The sequence below is a fragment of the Fusarium venenatum genome, assembly GCF_020744135.1.
Source record: "Fusarium venenatum strain MPI-CAGE-CH-0201 chromosome Unknown EDB82scaffold_1, whole genome shotgun sequence".
NCBI classification, from domain to species: Eukaryota; Fungi; Ascomycota; class Sordariomycetes; order Hypocreales; family Nectriaceae; genus Fusarium; species Fusarium venenatum.
The window spans coordinates 17,915-33,541 of record NW_027072129.1 but is presented as its reverse complement, the minus strand read 5'-3'; the positions used below and the strand labels follow the sequence as shown (position 1 = coordinate 33,541).

At 45.1% G+C, this 15,627-nt stretch overlaps 5 protein-coding genes across 5 annotated transcripts; 2 read left to right on the top strand and 3 right to left on the bottom strand.

The window, feature by feature from the left end:
• Positions 1 to 720: 720 nt before the first annotated feature.
• On the bottom strand, positions 721 to 1,824 carry EDB82DRAFT_542524 (RTA1 like protein-domain-containing protein; the record flags this gene model as incomplete). The annotated part of the gene is made up of 4 exons (XM_065609351.1): positions 721 to 1,154; positions 1,290 to 1,515; positions 1,570 to 1,592; positions 1,647 to 1,824. The coding sequence occupies 4 exons, from the start codon at positions 1,822 to 1,824 to the stop codon at positions 721 to 723; spliced, it is 861 nt and encodes a 286-aa protein (XP_065465167.1).
• Positions 1,825 to 2,470: 646 nt separating this feature from the next.
• On the bottom strand, positions 2,471 to 4,169 carry EDB82DRAFT_481890 (uncharacterized protein). Its single transcript, XM_025732638.2, has 3 exons — positions 4,034 to 4,169; positions 3,191 to 3,954; positions 2,471 to 3,137 (listed from the first exon to the last, which is right to left on the bottom strand). Exons 1-3 carry the CDS (start codon positions 4,100 to 4,102, stop codon positions 2,708 to 2,710), a joined length of 1,263 nt encoding a protein of 420 aa, XP_025591543.1. The 5' UTR covers positions 4,103 to 4,169; the 3' UTR covers positions 2,471 to 2,707.
• A 2,135-nt stretch (positions 4,170 to 6,304) lies between these two features.
• EDB82DRAFT_481887 (uncharacterized protein) lies at positions 6,305 to 6,899 on the top strand. The gene is made up of 2 exons (XM_025732639.2): positions 6,305 to 6,486; positions 6,523 to 6,899. Exons 1-2 carry the CDS (start codon positions 6,373 to 6,375, stop codon positions 6,619 to 6,621), a joined length of 213 nt encoding a protein of 70 aa, XP_025591544.2. The 5' UTR covers positions 6,305 to 6,372; the 3' UTR covers positions 6,622 to 6,899.
• Positions 6,900 to 7,871: 972 nt separating this feature from the next.
• On the top strand, positions 7,872 to 9,015 carry EDB82DRAFT_481884 (uncharacterized protein). Its single transcript, XM_025732640.2, has one exon. The coding sequence runs from the start codon at positions 8,296 to 8,298 to the stop codon at positions 8,923 to 8,925; it is 630 nt and encodes a 209-aa protein (XP_025591545.1). The 5' UTR covers positions 7,872 to 8,295; the 3' UTR covers positions 8,926 to 9,015.
• A 3,776-nt stretch (positions 9,016 to 12,791) lies between these two features.
• On the bottom strand, positions 12,792 to 13,505 carry EDB82DRAFT_419071 (velvet factor-domain-containing protein; the record flags this gene model as incomplete). The annotated part of the gene is made up of 1 exon (XM_025732644.2): positions 12,792 to 13,505. A coding segment is annotated over one exon (714 nt), but the record flags the coding sequence as incomplete, so codon positions are not given.
• Positions 13,506 to 15,627: the final 2,122 nt, after the last annotated feature.

The following is a 15,627-nucleotide window of genomic DNA, read 5'->3' as shown; positions in this document are numbered from 1 at the left end:
AGGAATTTCCTGATTTTAGGTAAGCCTTAATACTATAGAGAAGGACGTCTTTACAAACAAATAAGCCATCAAACTTGGTGTTGAGCATTCTATTCCCCATAGTCGAAGTTCGCTCTGTCAACCAGAGTCTCACTTCTATAATCAGACATAAGCCCCTAGTAAGTACAGCGGACCAGTTACATTCGCAATCAGTCGACCAGCAGAGCTGTTGTTGGATCAAATACCATCTCTTGATAAGCTTAAAAGGCATTCGAAATCAGATTCACAAAATTGACACGCAAGCTCATATGATCCCAGGTTCCAAATAGGATCATTAAATGTAAGAAGAGCCATTCGCACTCCATATGCTCTACCTCAGATATGGAAATGCTCTTTCACGTAAAGGGGAGTGCGGAAAACCGGTGACTTTCCTAGCAAGATGGACTGCAACTGGTCGAGAGATCTAAAACCATCTTGATCAATTACCTACAAGGAGGTCATCGGGTGATAATCCATGCCACCTGCAATTATTTAAGGAGACATCGACAGCGTTAATGCCCAACAGTCCATCATACATTACTCAGGAATCATCGATGTAGGGCCAGAGAGCATGCTTGGATTCTGATCTTGCGCGCAAACATAACTAAAACTATAACAAGTCCTTCATAAGTAGCAAAGAGAGCCCGGACATTTAGAACAACATATGGGTTCCTAAATTATTCACAAGCCAGCCTCATCTTTTCAACTCTCCCAATATAGTCGAATACCCCGTTTGACTGCAGTTCCTCCTCCTTTGAGTTTAGCATTCAACTGACTCGGATGTTCCCATGCAAACAGAGCCATTGTCAGGAGCATCAAGACACTGTCAAAAAGATACATGTAGACCTCATGCGAAATAAGATATCCCGCGTTACCTTGTGCGTATTCGATAAGGCGGAATACAGACCGTACCATAATCAAGCCAGAGGCAATATAGAGAATACAGAGGTATCTTTCCCAGGGAATGTTTGATGCTAGTGCTTTTGTCGATAAGTTTTGCAGAAGTCGGGTATGAAATAGGGCTGCTGCAACAGCAAATAGAGAGAAGAAGATAACCTGGACGACGAGGCCTATCATCACAACGCGCTCACCATTGTGCAAGAGTTCCAATGAGCCTGCAGCCATCATGCTACCACCTGCGAAGTGTTATTAGAACATTGAGCTACGTAGACGATAATCTTCCAATAGAATGATATCTGTGAAGAAAAGGAGAAGTGAAACCCGGAGGAAGAAAAAAAAAAGAAAGAAAAAAAAACCAAGGGAGAACTTGCCAGCGCCTTGAAGAGCGAAGGATAAAACATCCCCAATAACGAAGATTTTAGTTAACCATGCTCTTCTGATAGGAGAACAATTCTCTCCGCCAGTGGCAAGAATGATACGTCCAAGAATCATGTAGATACTTGCAGCAAACAAAGCAGGCGAGATAAGCAAGAACAGGTTTTGGATGATAAAGGGTGTGAGTGACCAGTCCGGAGTCTCGTGGGCAGACCCTGCTCTCTAAGCTATATTAGAGCCTGGAGTAAAGATAATCGTGATAGGAGTAATACTCACACCGATATAACCAATAAACTGCACTATTTTGGGATTAGTCTACAGTTAATGAAATTTCAACACGAAGCCAATCTTACTAAAGCCGCCAATAACAAAACAGATCAAGAACCACGTCTTGGTTCTTAACATTTGGTACAAGTGAAGGCCGGTAATTGCCATGAAGAGGATAGTGAAAATGACTGCCGCAGCCATGGAAGGATCGTATCGGTAAAGCTTGAAGGCGACATCATCATTCCCGTCCGCGGATTCTGCCATGGTTATAGCGTGCTGAATGATTTGAGTGTGTAGGATGGCCTCTAGCCTCGTGAACTGAAGAGTCGGCACGATTGAAAGGTCGTTGTACAGGTGGTGGTTTGAGTTGAACGACAAAGATATGAGCTCCTGATTTACCAACGATCGTCCGACGAGAATAAGTAACAGTATTTAAAGTAAAATCTGTTTTGCTTACGTTGCCATTGCTGTGGGTACAGTTCTCCTTTTAACGCCTACTCCAAGTTTAATCTCGGGTTCGGATACAGGCGTGAAAAGGAATACGAGTATACGAAGGCCCTAGTTTCAGGTTTCAGATAACATTTCAAGCTTATTTACTGCGCCTAGGAGGACAATAACCCCTATCCAATAACTTGTAGGGCCGAGACTTCATTGATATTGGTAAATCGCCTCCAGTGTGATGAATGAATTGAGCGGCCCTTGCCTGCAGTTTCGTTAGGCTCGTCTTGATGTGTGCGCCACATTGCTTCCGTAAGCCATCGTTACTCGAATACACAAGGCCTTCTCGTCCATACTTCTGTGCTGCGATAGTTGGCCAGAACGCCGACTTCTCACCCCTTCTTAACAGGTAGTGAATGCATAAGCTGATACATATACATATACGAATTGATACCACAATATTTGCTTAATATGTGCTTATTCGGATGGTTGACTCAAACCTCCATATTTGATGATAAGATTGGCACTAAAATCTATCATGGACCACGTCAAAGTAGCAAAACAAAAGTGCATCATATACGGTAGCCATACAAATCTTCTCTCGTGTCATTTCTTCCAACGTATACACATAGACTAACCAGGAGAGTGAACGAATACGAAGAGTTGATAAAAGCGCAAATCGTAACAAGACCAGAATACTCCGATCCGTTTATTTGAGGATTTCCACAACTCTCTGTTTAGGCCATCGTAGCTTCTCCAGAAATTCTGGCCGATAAGCCAGGGCCTCTTCTATCTTGGTCAATATCTCGTAGGACCAGTTCCTCATATACCACAATCGGGTTTCTAGAACTGCCCAGTATACAAGGTAATGTGCGAAAAGCAGAAGTGCATGTGGTTCCAATGCTGCGAGGTCCATAATGATAGTATCATCTATACCGTATAACCAGAATTGAACGGCTCCAACCTCAGTATGTATTCCAGTAACGGAGAAGAGCTTGGCGCAAGTTTCCAACTTATCAAGCGCTTCGGAGTATTTATGAAGAGAACCGATAGGAATTCTGCTTTCTTGGAAGCCCCGAAGCTGTTGATATACTGCCCAAGTGTCTGTAGGTATGCCTGAATCGTCCAGAGAGGGATAACTAAATCTCAATCAGCTGAAGGGAATAGTCAGTCGGAAGCTGGTGTTACGCACCTTTCCATCTCGTCAATCGAATCAAGCCAGACTCCAAAAATGAAAGGAGCAAACTCAGTCTTTACCATACGCTTCATCACTGGCTGTAGAGTCATTCTGATACCTCTGAGAAGCCCAGCCAAGTTGACAACATCTCCTATGGGATCTTCTGATATACCATGGTCCTTACGCAAAGGAAGTGTCAGCATGTGCAAGATAACAATTGACGCAAAGCTAAGGGCAGGCATCCAATATGACAAGGTGTAGTCATGCAGGTACTGACGATAACCCTTAGAGCCGAGAGTTTGATGATAGTCAGCCAGCAATATGTAGGTTTTGCGCTTAGCAGATATCAAGTAAGCTTTATGAGCGGCGGCCATGCCGAGGACGCCGTGCATGATGAAGGAGTGTTGATAACCTAGCCTAGGAATAACAACAGCCCATACATGAGCCAAATCTTTGCGATATGAAAGGCTCTCGGCAGTGACAGTGCAGTAATGATGCATTAGCTCCCAATCGTGAGACCACATTTCATGAGAGGAGAAGGGGATCATCAGATCTTGTGTATTAGGATAACTGAGGAAAGGAAGGCAGTCGGCAGGGACAGGCGTGTTCTCTTTTGGGGTGCCGGGGTTGGAGTGAGTCAAGTTAGGTAGACTGGAAGATTGGGCGTCGCCGCTGGTGTCTGACGAAGCTACGACAGTGTCAATGGGGGATTGCGGTGCTAGACTGCACGCCACGCCGTGTCTTGTGCATTGAAAGCATGAGGGACGGGTTTCGTCACACTGCGGGGGTCAGCAAGCAGGACACAAAGTAACTGCATTATCAACCACGTCATCATTTCAGATGTAAGGGAATACGAACCTTGACTTTACGACGCTTGTAGTACAAGCAGCCTGTGCGAGATTTGGTATGAGGCCTCCGGGCGCGCATTGTGCAAAACGAAGATTACGAGGGACCTGGAAACAAAATAATGGTTACTACTGCGCTGAATGTCGAGTTTTAAAGGCTTAATCACAGCGAAGGCGAATACGCGGGAATATAGTTCGGAACGCGTATGAGTCTTTGCCAGCCCCACTATCTCGTATCGGCTGCTCCGTTTAGTTAGTGCGCATACCAATGGCTTCGGTTGTTAACAGCGAGTGAGGTTTAGAACTAAGCTCTTGGCGTTAAATCAGAGAGGAACTTCGGGCCAGGGTTGGACGTTTTTTTGAAAATAACCCCAACCCCACACTTGGGGTTAGTTAGTGTCAGCTTGGGGTTAGCGCAATGTAGAGGAAAGGGGACTTTAATCAACGGAGGAAAACAATAAGACTACTTCTCTCTTTGCTTTCTATCACCATGATTAAAGAGGCGACATCAAGCAGCAATGGAGGACATCATACAGTCAGGACCATCAGATACTTATATGCCGACTCTGTCAGGCAGTTATCCGGCCCGGCAGCAGCATCAAGTCACACTTTCGATATGTTTATCAGCTCAAGGGCCAAGTGCTTAAGGACATCAAAGACTACTACAGCACACTTGAATTAGCTGACCCGAAGCTTGCTGCAACCCCCGAAGATAACAGTCAAGCAATTGAACAGCTTATTATCTCACACGGATATAGCTGTAATGCATGTTGATATCTTACTATTGCACGCGATAGTATTGTCCGTCATCAGCGAGAGGCAGGGCACGATACAGCCGAGGAACCGTGGATTAAGGTGCAGCTATAGACGTGGATAGAAACTGTTGCTTGATTTAGTAACCATGTCTGATTGTTTTGTTATTAAGTTGCATGAGGCTGGAGTAATGTTGGCACTTTTGAGCCCAATGATTCATTTCTCAGTACAGCAATTAACGCCACGGTTGCTAACATCTTCGGCAGGGACATAACAAGTTCAATATTTTCGCAGTTAGGGCTGTTTGATTACCCCCTGTAGTGTCCAGCCACCATGTTTGTCAACACTCCCCCGGTTGAATTCTTGATGGCCTTTTCGCTCTTCAACGCAGCAAAATGTCAACCGATATCGCAACCCGAGCCATGGTGGTGACTTTGATGACCTCTAATAGAGGAGCAAAGAGAGCCATAGAAATACACGCGATTACTGGTCTCCAGTACAGACAATACGAGATATCTATGCAGACGCGATCCGGCGAGGCTTCGAGCTGAAGCAACGCCCCCGACAGCTGACAAATGTGATGGTGGATGATACGGCGCGGCATCTGGAGTGTGTTTAAGAAGACTGGAGATCTCATCCCCGCCAAGGCCATGATTAACTTATATCTTGACAGTCGTCGAACCACTTCCAATATCTCCAGTGAACGTACGGATATCGGTACCCTTGTCCAGGGCCAAAATGCTACGAGGAAAGAGTCTACATAGACGAAGTAAGATTGGGAGGATGTAGAAGAGTAATCCCCATGTGCTGATTCTGCCGCCCGCTACATCGCCCATTGACGGAAGTCTAGATAAAGGCTGATGTTGGTGCCAGAGAGTATTACTGAAGAATCAACCAGGCCCTGCAGCTGTTCTCACGCCATCCATAATTTGTTGGTTAAGACAGCATCAAGTCTCATGGAATGAGTCAGCGGATGACCGCAGACTGCTTTATTACGCGGGGAAAAAAGCACTGTGTTCTTTAACGTGAGTATGAAGCCAAGAGGACTCTAACAAGGTCAGATAACATCAGCATTAGCTGAAGAGCATAATTGATAAGCATTATAAACGTCACTTACCGGATTTCCGATATTGTTTGCCATAATTGTCGGAGGGGATGGGAGATTAAAGAAGGTTGTTCTTATTGAGTAAGTGAGAAGATCTTAAGACCTAGTGAGAGGTGGTATAGAGGTACGATTGGTACGGACCATGTTGGGCTGGGCCTACCATTGGTTGCCTACATAATGTGACATTAAAACATATCGAAGCGTGGCGGAAGAGAGGTCCTCTTGGCAGGCTTCACTACTTCGTCGCTTACATCCAACGGAGTGTTCAGCGCAGCCAAAAGTTTCTTGCTATCAGCCACAACCGTAGGCTAGCGCAAGACAATGACACAAGATGGAGCTCGTGGTATACCATGCTGAGGGCGGCATTGAATCTTAGAGATGCGATTGACAGCTATTTTAACAAATGAATGGACGCAAATTGCGCTGGAGACGAGCTCTCTCTAGAGGACTGGATCACCTTGTAGAAGATCAAGTCCTTCTTGGAGAAGCTGAAGATGACGACCAAAGCTCTCGAGTCATCATTTGCAACACTCGACAATGTCCTCTTGGCGATGGACTTCGTATTGGCACAATTCGAAGCCGGCAAGGATGCAGCTATCGACGATGTGGTGATGACACTGATGTATAACTCAGGCTGAGCCAAGTTGGATAAGTACTATCGCATTACTAAAGAATCGCCTGCGTATGTTGCAGCCATTGTGCTCCACCTTTCACACAAATGGCACTACATACAAGAGAACTGAAAAAAGGAGTGGGCTAAGTCATCAAAAAAGTTGATTGAGACGCTATGGAACAAATATAAACCTGTCGAATCACCGCTTCCTCTCTGCGAGGTCCCATCGACAACCACGAATGAGTTCTTGAATTAGAGGAACAAGCATCTGCAGCCGTCATTCGCCACGGACGAATACGAACGATATTGCAATTCTGAACGGGTTTATGGCTTTACAAGCGCCATTGCATGGTGGCTAGAGGAGACGCAGCAGAAAACCTACCCGAGCCTGAGCAAGATGGCCGTGGATATACTATCAGTTCCTGCAATGTCTGCGGAGCCTGAAAGACTCGTCTCTGGTGCAGAGATAACGATTACAGACCGTCGAAATCGGCCTAGGAGTGATGTAATTGAAGCATTGGAGTGCCTGGAGTCATGGTTTGGGATACGAGATTTTCAGGGTAACGAGATTTGTGCAGAAGCGGTATAGTGATGGGGTCACGTGGAATATATTGGGTGTATTGCCACACTGCCAATATATTGGGTTATTGACAGTAAATACAATATGCACCCTTTGAAAATACAATAATATTGCGAAGGGGTCCATATTGGCAATATCATATCGTTTATATTATTAGCAACACTGGAAGCCATCTTGATCTTAGGAATAATTGTTAGTTATAATAGCAAATCAAGAGACCACTTGCATCCTTGACCAGTAATCTGAAAATATACGATCAGGCAGGATTAGGCGAAGGTATTTTTCATTAAATATTTGATGGATTGCTAAGGTGGAAATGATAGGGAAGGAGAATCAGTGGTCTGCGGCGGCGAGGGAGGGTGCGGGGACGAACCTATACGACTCCAGTAAGTCTCCAGTGATGAAACTCAAATCGGCAGGTACCTTAGCTTGCATGACTTTTTCGCTGCGGTGGCAAATTCGTGTATTGTCAGATATGAAAGCAAGAACCTTCTTATGATCAGATGTTTCTGAAATTGGTCTAACGATAGAGCAGCTACCTACTTGAGGCTTGCGGCACGTTCGAAGGTATTTGTAATAGCAATTAAAATGGACTGAGTCCGAGGGTCTGTCTTGTTTTAGACTGGCAGTTTCAAAGATCCCAATTTTGATCATCTCATATCAGCGTCATGCCCCATCAGACCCGTCATCGTTTTTGTTGCCGGCAATATTCGAATCTTTTACCGCTGGCTGGCTTAAAGTATTCAAACCGGGAACCCCGCTATTCGGAAGCCCGCTGATGAGATAGCTTAAACCAATGGCATTTATATATCAGGCACCACCTGATCGGCGACAAACCTTAAGCATGGGTTTACGGAGCCTCCGTAATGCTTTTATTGGCCAAAGCAACGGTTAAGACCATTTCGTTGTGAGGGGCAGGTTCAAACTTCACAGGACATCCTACAGCGAGGGGACCCTACATGACGACACGATGAGTGATGGATCGTGATGTGTCTAAGGAAAATCTTCTATACTGACGTACCTTATACGCAGTTTTCCTTACTATTGGTATTTGTGTATTATGTGGCCGAGTGGGACTACTTGTGTGAGAGCATTCCCATCTCCGTGACAATTATGGGAATGGGTGAACCCTTCTTTCATTTTTATTCAAGCAAAATATTAATCCTGGACTTCGAGTCCTGCTTATCCACGGGTGGTACTCGAACGAATGAGAGTTAATCCCTCATGGAGAACAGACAACGACAGTTGGGCCGAGCGGAGTCAAGGTTGTCAGACATTCTTGTATTGCCGCTGGAGGCGGTTGAGATTGCTGGGCAATGTCGTGATCAACTTACGGGCCAGTTCAGAGACTGGCTTTGTTTTCCACCTCTGTCATATCTTTTCCAAGTCCGCTTCTCTGCGGAGCAGTTCGTCAAAGACGTTTGTGGAACATTACGGCTCGAACGGGTAAGAGCTTCAGTCACGTTAGTCGACAAGAAGGAGACCGATGAAGAGGCACAGACGCGACGGAAGAGCGTATACGAGTCTTTGGTATCGAAACCCTGGGGGTTCTTGACAGGACAGGAGGAGAAAGACATGGGAGGCATCCCTGTGTTGAAAGTGAAGTTGCGAGTAAACGAAGTATTCGGTTTTCAGTGTCTTCTGATGTTAATGCATTTTCATGTATTTGTGCAGAAGATCATTGAGATGACAGAGGTCTTTGGTACGAGCGAGCCAAGTTTTGATTCGGTCCGCATCTCCAAGAATAAGCTAGACTGCGTGCTAGCTAGCGTTCTACAGGTTTTCATCGAACGTGGGGGCGGTCAGAATGAGTGTGTTATTACTTCGTATGTTGAAACAGGTTTCCCAATCTAGGTTGTACATAACCTCACCTTTGCATCTCAAGTTATATCAACAGTGAGTAGCATGTAGTATAAAACGAATATTTTCATTCTTGTTTTTCTAGACATATAAAGTGATGGAGACGTAGATATTTTGATTAATCTCTAATGATTCTCTATCAACGTACATAACAAGCGTGAGCAGCAGATACCGGTAAGCCTAAGTATTAAACAAAGCGAGCTGACAAAGGATTGATACTTGCCATCGAGTTCAACGATGGGAGAATACCAGGAATACCGCTAAGGGTAAGCAGATTAGATTCATCTCCGACTTGTGAGTTTTGAGCTATCACCAAGATCACGATCTATGAAACCACTGCTTTCAATACTCATACAATTATTCTTTCTTCAGCATTGTCATAAACTCAGCACATTTAAACGAATATATGAGCTCCTAATAGTGGTAGTGATTGACCAAGTTTTAATGCTGTTGTTGTGGGCGTCTCCCCCTGACTTTGTTGGTGGTTTTATCGTGCTTTTACAGCTGGAACACGTTTGCGTTTATGCTAGGGGTCAGTGACGGGAATAGCTTATTTTACCACTATCCTGGAATGTAACTTGTCGGATGAGTAATCCGAAGTTCTGGCCGAATCAAGGGCCGTCTGTTGAGGGCGGGATATATGTTGTTCGAATAGTTGGCGATACCCATGCAAGGGTACTAGTATTGCATTACCTAGGCAAGCCGCAATATCGTCAAGGTTTCCCCGTATCAATCCGCCCTACGCAGCCCCCCGTTCCACCTACTCGGCACTCTAAGTTGCACCCGATTCCTTGTTTCATATTATGCTGGTCAGTTCGGTATTTTCTGTTTATCGGTAAGATAATCCGTCTGAAATCTCTCTACGACAATGGCGATGAAATCGTAGGAGATAGAGCTGAATTACCTCTGGTGAGCACGATTGGTGGGAAAAAGACAATTTCGAGCATAGCCATAGTGTGTTTGGCAGTCATCGTAAAACACCCTTTGAATCGTCGCATTCGTATCCATAACATCATAATTCCATATTCGCACGCCGATTCCAAGTCATATCATCCGTTCACGGAGGACTTAATGCTTAAGTTTCAGTTTTAGGGCGTGTCTACACCACCGAACCATCATCCTTTGGCGTTAGGCCCTGTTCGTTCTTTGCATTCGCAACGTCCAATTCCCAGATGACCACACCGACCGGGGTAATCTATTTTGGGGAGCACTTTTTTGACACCGTTTCCAGTTCGTCATCAAACTCCTCCTCGAAGCTACTGTTAGTTACTCCCTAAAGAACCTCTCACTTGCGCTTCTTGCCGCTGTTACTCGGGCTCTTTCTCCCATGTTACTATATCGCTTGGATTAAAAGCACCAACAATATCCTGGCCTAAAGCTTTGCTAAGTCTCTCGTAGCTCTAGAATCGGCCAAATAGGAATCCTTGTGTATTCGATCTTGAGGCCTGAAACGGTAGCATCGTCATCATCGAGCGGGGCTTTGAACGGATCATGGAACCTTTCCAAAAATTCCTTTGTTACGTATCCAGTGTAGACAATAAACTCCAATGTGTCCGTGCCGTGGGTGAGGATCCTCAATTTCAGGTCGTGAAAGTTAGGGCATGGCGGAATGCCTTGCTCTGGGGATATTTGTGAATCATGTCTGCCAGTGGTAGGTGGGGAAGGGTAAAAGTGCTTCTGCGCCATTCCTCAACATACGCCCACGAAGTGCGCATCTTGATCCGAATTTGAAAGCACAGGAAACAGGAAACAGGAAACAGGAAACAGGAAATAGGAAATAGGTTAAAGGAAACAGAATTAAGAGTCTAGTCTTGAAGGATATAACTAACATAGTAAACATCAATAAAGTTAATAATGTCATGTCAATGCCGTGGGTGTCATCGGTGTTGAGCTTGTGGCCAACGAGCTTTAATCACACAAACGAATCCTTGTCGGGAATAGAGGATACTGCGGATAACTTCAATGGGGACCGGTAGGTGGGGTGCGCTATAGTAAGCGTTCCCTTAAACACTTCCTTGGCGGATGAAAATGCGGTCGTTAAAGTAGCTATTGCGGATGTCATGTTGTGGAATTACTGAATGTACTGACTTCGTCATCTCGGGTCGATTGAGGCTTGCTCAATGGCTTGCACAAAGCCCAAGCCAGAGCTTGACTGTATGATGGGATGATAACTACCTAATTCTTGAGGTATTCGAGCACTGTAGGGCTGAAAGAGGACATCGACCATATCTGGACAAATTCGGTACGATGAATCCACTTTAACTAAGCCGTTTTTGGCTTTCTCAAGCAAGACTACAACAACAGATGACTAAAACATGACTCGCACCCCCAAGATGAATCTTCTCGCAACGAATACCATACTACTGGAATGGTAAGATTGGGAAGAGCCTTAAGATTTGAGTCAGCAGTACCTCAATATTTCCATCGATACTCCTAACCATGCCAAAACTTCAATTCCAACTCTGTACAATCTTTTGCAACGCAGCACCAGAGATCTGACCAATGAGCTGCACCGACCCATCACCCGCCGCGATATTCCTAGCCCTCATCGAACCACCACCCTCGAGAATTATTGTCTGCCGGCTGTCTTTACCAGACGTGATATTCTCTAGATTACATGTATTTACAGCGAAAACATTCTTGCGGGCATGATTAGCCGAATCGGTGCTCATACTCGCTACCACATTGGCCTGAACAGCATCTGCAGATCTGAGGTCGTTGTCGTGCATAGCCTCTTGTCGGGTTGAGGTGCTTGGATAAGTTTCGTTCTCCTTTGTGTGGTTTTGCAAAAGCATGATATACGTCTCCAGCAATTTCGTAGATCTCTCGAGTGCAGATATAGCGTCAGTCTGAAGACGAATGAGTTCCGCCAAAGCAGACTTATCTGAACCCTTAAATCTCTGGTGTTACTCAAATTTTCTCTCTAGCCAACGTGGATACCAAACTCACATTCGATTGATGGACATCAGGCTCATCTCGCAGCTGCTGTAAATTTACATGTAAGGGTAGAGAACTTTTGGGGCCTATACCGATGTCTTGGCCTTTGCCCAACATCCTTTCTGTTGCTTGTGTACAAGGCGCTTATCGTCGCAGGAAAACGGACAGAATGAGCTCTGCAATCAATGTAGAGTGGAAATTCGGGCGCTTATGACTTCTCTCTGTTACCACTCAATGTACAGTCCCGATCAGTCATCAAGATGGAACCATATCATAGCCTCATCGACTTTTAATACATGGTAGAAATAAGGGTCTGGTTCCTAAGTTTTGAAAGTTTAGGAAAGCTCCCTAGGAGACTGTAAGGTTAAGATACTAGTAGAGGAAGGTGATTTCGATGCTATGGACCACGCCGTAAATACTCGGCCTTACCTAGACATATAGAGTTTAGCATGATTAGTAAACTTCGAGTATAGAGGGCGAAACGTTAAGAGTAACACTAATTTTTCTTCCTTACTCCTTTTGATTTAAGTATAATTTTCAACTTTTGCACCACGCAGAGAATTGGTAAAGTGGTAAAAGCTATTCGTACTAGGCCTAAGCTAGCTTAACCTCCAGTTACCGATTCAGTTATCAGTGACGATTCCTTCGTTAGTTTGCGTGTATTGGAGAGGGATAAACTGAATTATGTGGCGTTTTCATTTAAATATACTGTTGTACTGTGAGAAATGTACTTGGAGTTTATTTGACTTTCTAGCTCATTACCGTTGTGAATGCGCTCGGTTGAACATGTTCCCCCTCACTTCGCCGCTCATCTAGACACTTGGATATACTACGCCTCTTGACATTCCTTCACCCATCTATAAGAATCTACATTCTGTACGTGCTTGTCCTTTTTCTTAGCAGGATGGAACGGCCATGCCTGATTCTTCATCGTTGAAATAATCCTGTCTCCTGGCGCTGTTCGATTTGACATCCTTCTTAATGGGAATAGTGCATCCTTGATCTCTGAGCCGTTTCACCAACTCTGTACTGGCTTGCATTCCCGGGAAATCCTTTGCGGTGTAAACATCGAAGATGTGGCTGTTTCCTTCAGCTAGTTCCGGAAAATGTTTTACTACTCTATCCGTACGAGTTGGGCCGATTTCGACCAGGCTAAACTTGAGGCGAAACGATCCGGGAGTACGGCAAGATAGGTCTGGGAAACAAAAGAAGCAGCCCTCTTCACCGTGCTCGTCCTTGCCAACAAAGGGAGTACTAGTCACCGTCCCCAACAGTTGGCGCTCTTGTCGCCGCTGTTTGGTAGTGAAGGTTGCGACTTCAGGCCCACTTTCATCATATAATGAACAGCTCATGATATAGTGATTGCCACGCAGGAGCTTTTCATATTGTGAATGAGCGAGGTTTGAGCCTTTGATCATGAGCTGCACAACAGGGGGTGGGTCAATAACTCTTCTGTCCCTTTCTCCAAAGCCACATGATCGAGCAGCCATTAGTTGTTGTCGTATCTTGAGGCTATACTCGACGTTATGAAGCTTGCTACTGCTGGTAGTTCCGACGTCGTGATCCCCATCCCCTACATTGGGGCTAATAATGCTAGATATCCTCATAGGATTTTGCCTTGGTCCCATAGAAGATACCGCAGAATCCTTTGGAATCATCGCATTTCAGGTAGCGGACGGCTTTAAACGTGGTTGATGATCGTTAAGGTATATAAATGAAAGTGATTTGTTCAAAGGGTTGTTTAGAGAGAAAGTACTATCGTGATCTTGTAAACGAAGGCCTCTTTCAGTAACTTGTAGCGCAAATAAAGGCCGGTGTTGTGCCAGTTTGAGGCCTCAAAAACGCCTTCTGACTATCGATACCTGGGCAATGTTTCAGGAGGATGTATAGACAGACGCGACGGAAGTAAATGGTGCAGAATGATGAGATAAGGCCCCGTGATTTAGAAGTACGTTTTTTCCAAGGCTCCGCTTGAGTAGTTTGATAGCATTCGTACGAATCGTGTTTTCTGTCAAGCCCGTCGCTTCGCCATGTCAGGAGCTTCTAAGCTAAATACGATAATGTGAAGAGGCACTGGTGCATAAAGCTCTGCGGTGTCCCTGGTTGGTTACACGAGGTCAGAAGGAATTTTGAGCTGAGACGCGAAACCTCGGCTACATTGCATTCTTATTGGGTAGGCTTCGAAGAATGTAGTGATTGGTCACACCAGGTAACCCTCCATGAGCTTCTGGTTCTGCAAGGAAACAAACAAATAGTGTTTGCATCTGACCTGTGTATTTTGATCCGAATTTGTGGTAGCACAAACATTCCCTCAGAAGTTGTTGTTAGCTGTTGGTTGTGAACAATGGTGCCTAAGTCTTGCATTAGCGTGCCTCTGTTGTTTGCTCAAACCTGTTTTGGCGTATGGCAAGTTATTCTACTACCTGCAAGCCTCCCTGAAATTAGCAGGCGCTAGAGGTTGTCGGACAAGCATGTTTGTTCACTCAACAATCCGCTAACTGTTCGTTAGCTTTACCCTATCCGGGTAGCTTGATGTGCCACTAGTTGACGGTCGAGTCAATGAGGCTTCCATCGGTAGATGTTAGAAAAGCAGTTGTGTTCCAGGGCATACGAAAGCATTCGCTTATCTGTGATTGTCTCTAATAGGTGAGCGATCGGCTGTACCTCATGATCGCCACCCCGATCTGACGCTAGGATAGAGTATTGAGCGGTACATAGCGAGACCCGAAAACAAATGGGGGTTGAGTCCCGGCTCACAGGTCTTTTCTGATTGGTCTTATTATACGGGGCTATAACGCAGACACGACATCAATGACATCATGTATTTCCACACAAAGCAGTCGACTAACCATAGAAATCGCTTCCCGCATGACGGCATTTTCTCTTTTACCTCAAACGTCGTTTTCATTTGACATTATGAATCGCTTCCGATACTCATGCTAGCATCCATACGCTGTGATAAGATGCGGGAGGCCAATAATGCAAATTAAGCTTCGGACTTACTCATTCGAATACAGGGTAGCGCTCTTGCCACTCGCAGTATGGGAGAGCACACCAGATGATTTATCGATATTGGCGTAGAAAACAAGCATGTGAGAAGCAAGCAGTTGGAACTCATAATTTGAGCCATGTAACTAGCTGCAGCCTCATCGAGGATATTTTGCTTCAATCAACGTCACCATTTTCTCGCCTGCCGAGATACATCTTAACGTAGCATCCTCAAGTGCTGAGCCGACCATCTTCATATACGCCGCGTTTTCGCCATGATTTGAAAGTCTCTTGAGTTTAACTGACAGAAGAAGTGGTGGGCAGAATGTGATGCACATTAGGTACAGATATTCTTCCCCATATCAGTTGTCTTCACGATCCGGGTGGAGCGTACTCACGTAGCGAGAGAGCTAGCGATTCAACTTGATATTGTTCACTGTTGTCCTTTTGGGTCGCTGAGAATCTGGATCTGCAGATTATCATTCACTTCTTGTGCGAAGGCCCGGACCTTCGTGGCGATATGGTATACAGCTCGAAGATCGGCAATGACGGGCGTTTTTTTGTTGTGGTAAAGGCTGTGAATGGGATGTATGATGTCGCACAGTTCCGATGTTGCCCACGTAAATTCACATTGACTGGGTATAGGGAGCTCTTCGTCTAGAGGGGTCAATTGTGGGAGGCCCAATGTCAGACAAAGTAGGCTATCCCACGGTTTGTTACATCGGCTTTCGTAGTGATAGATTGGTTGTACCTTTCGAGGTACTTGAGAAT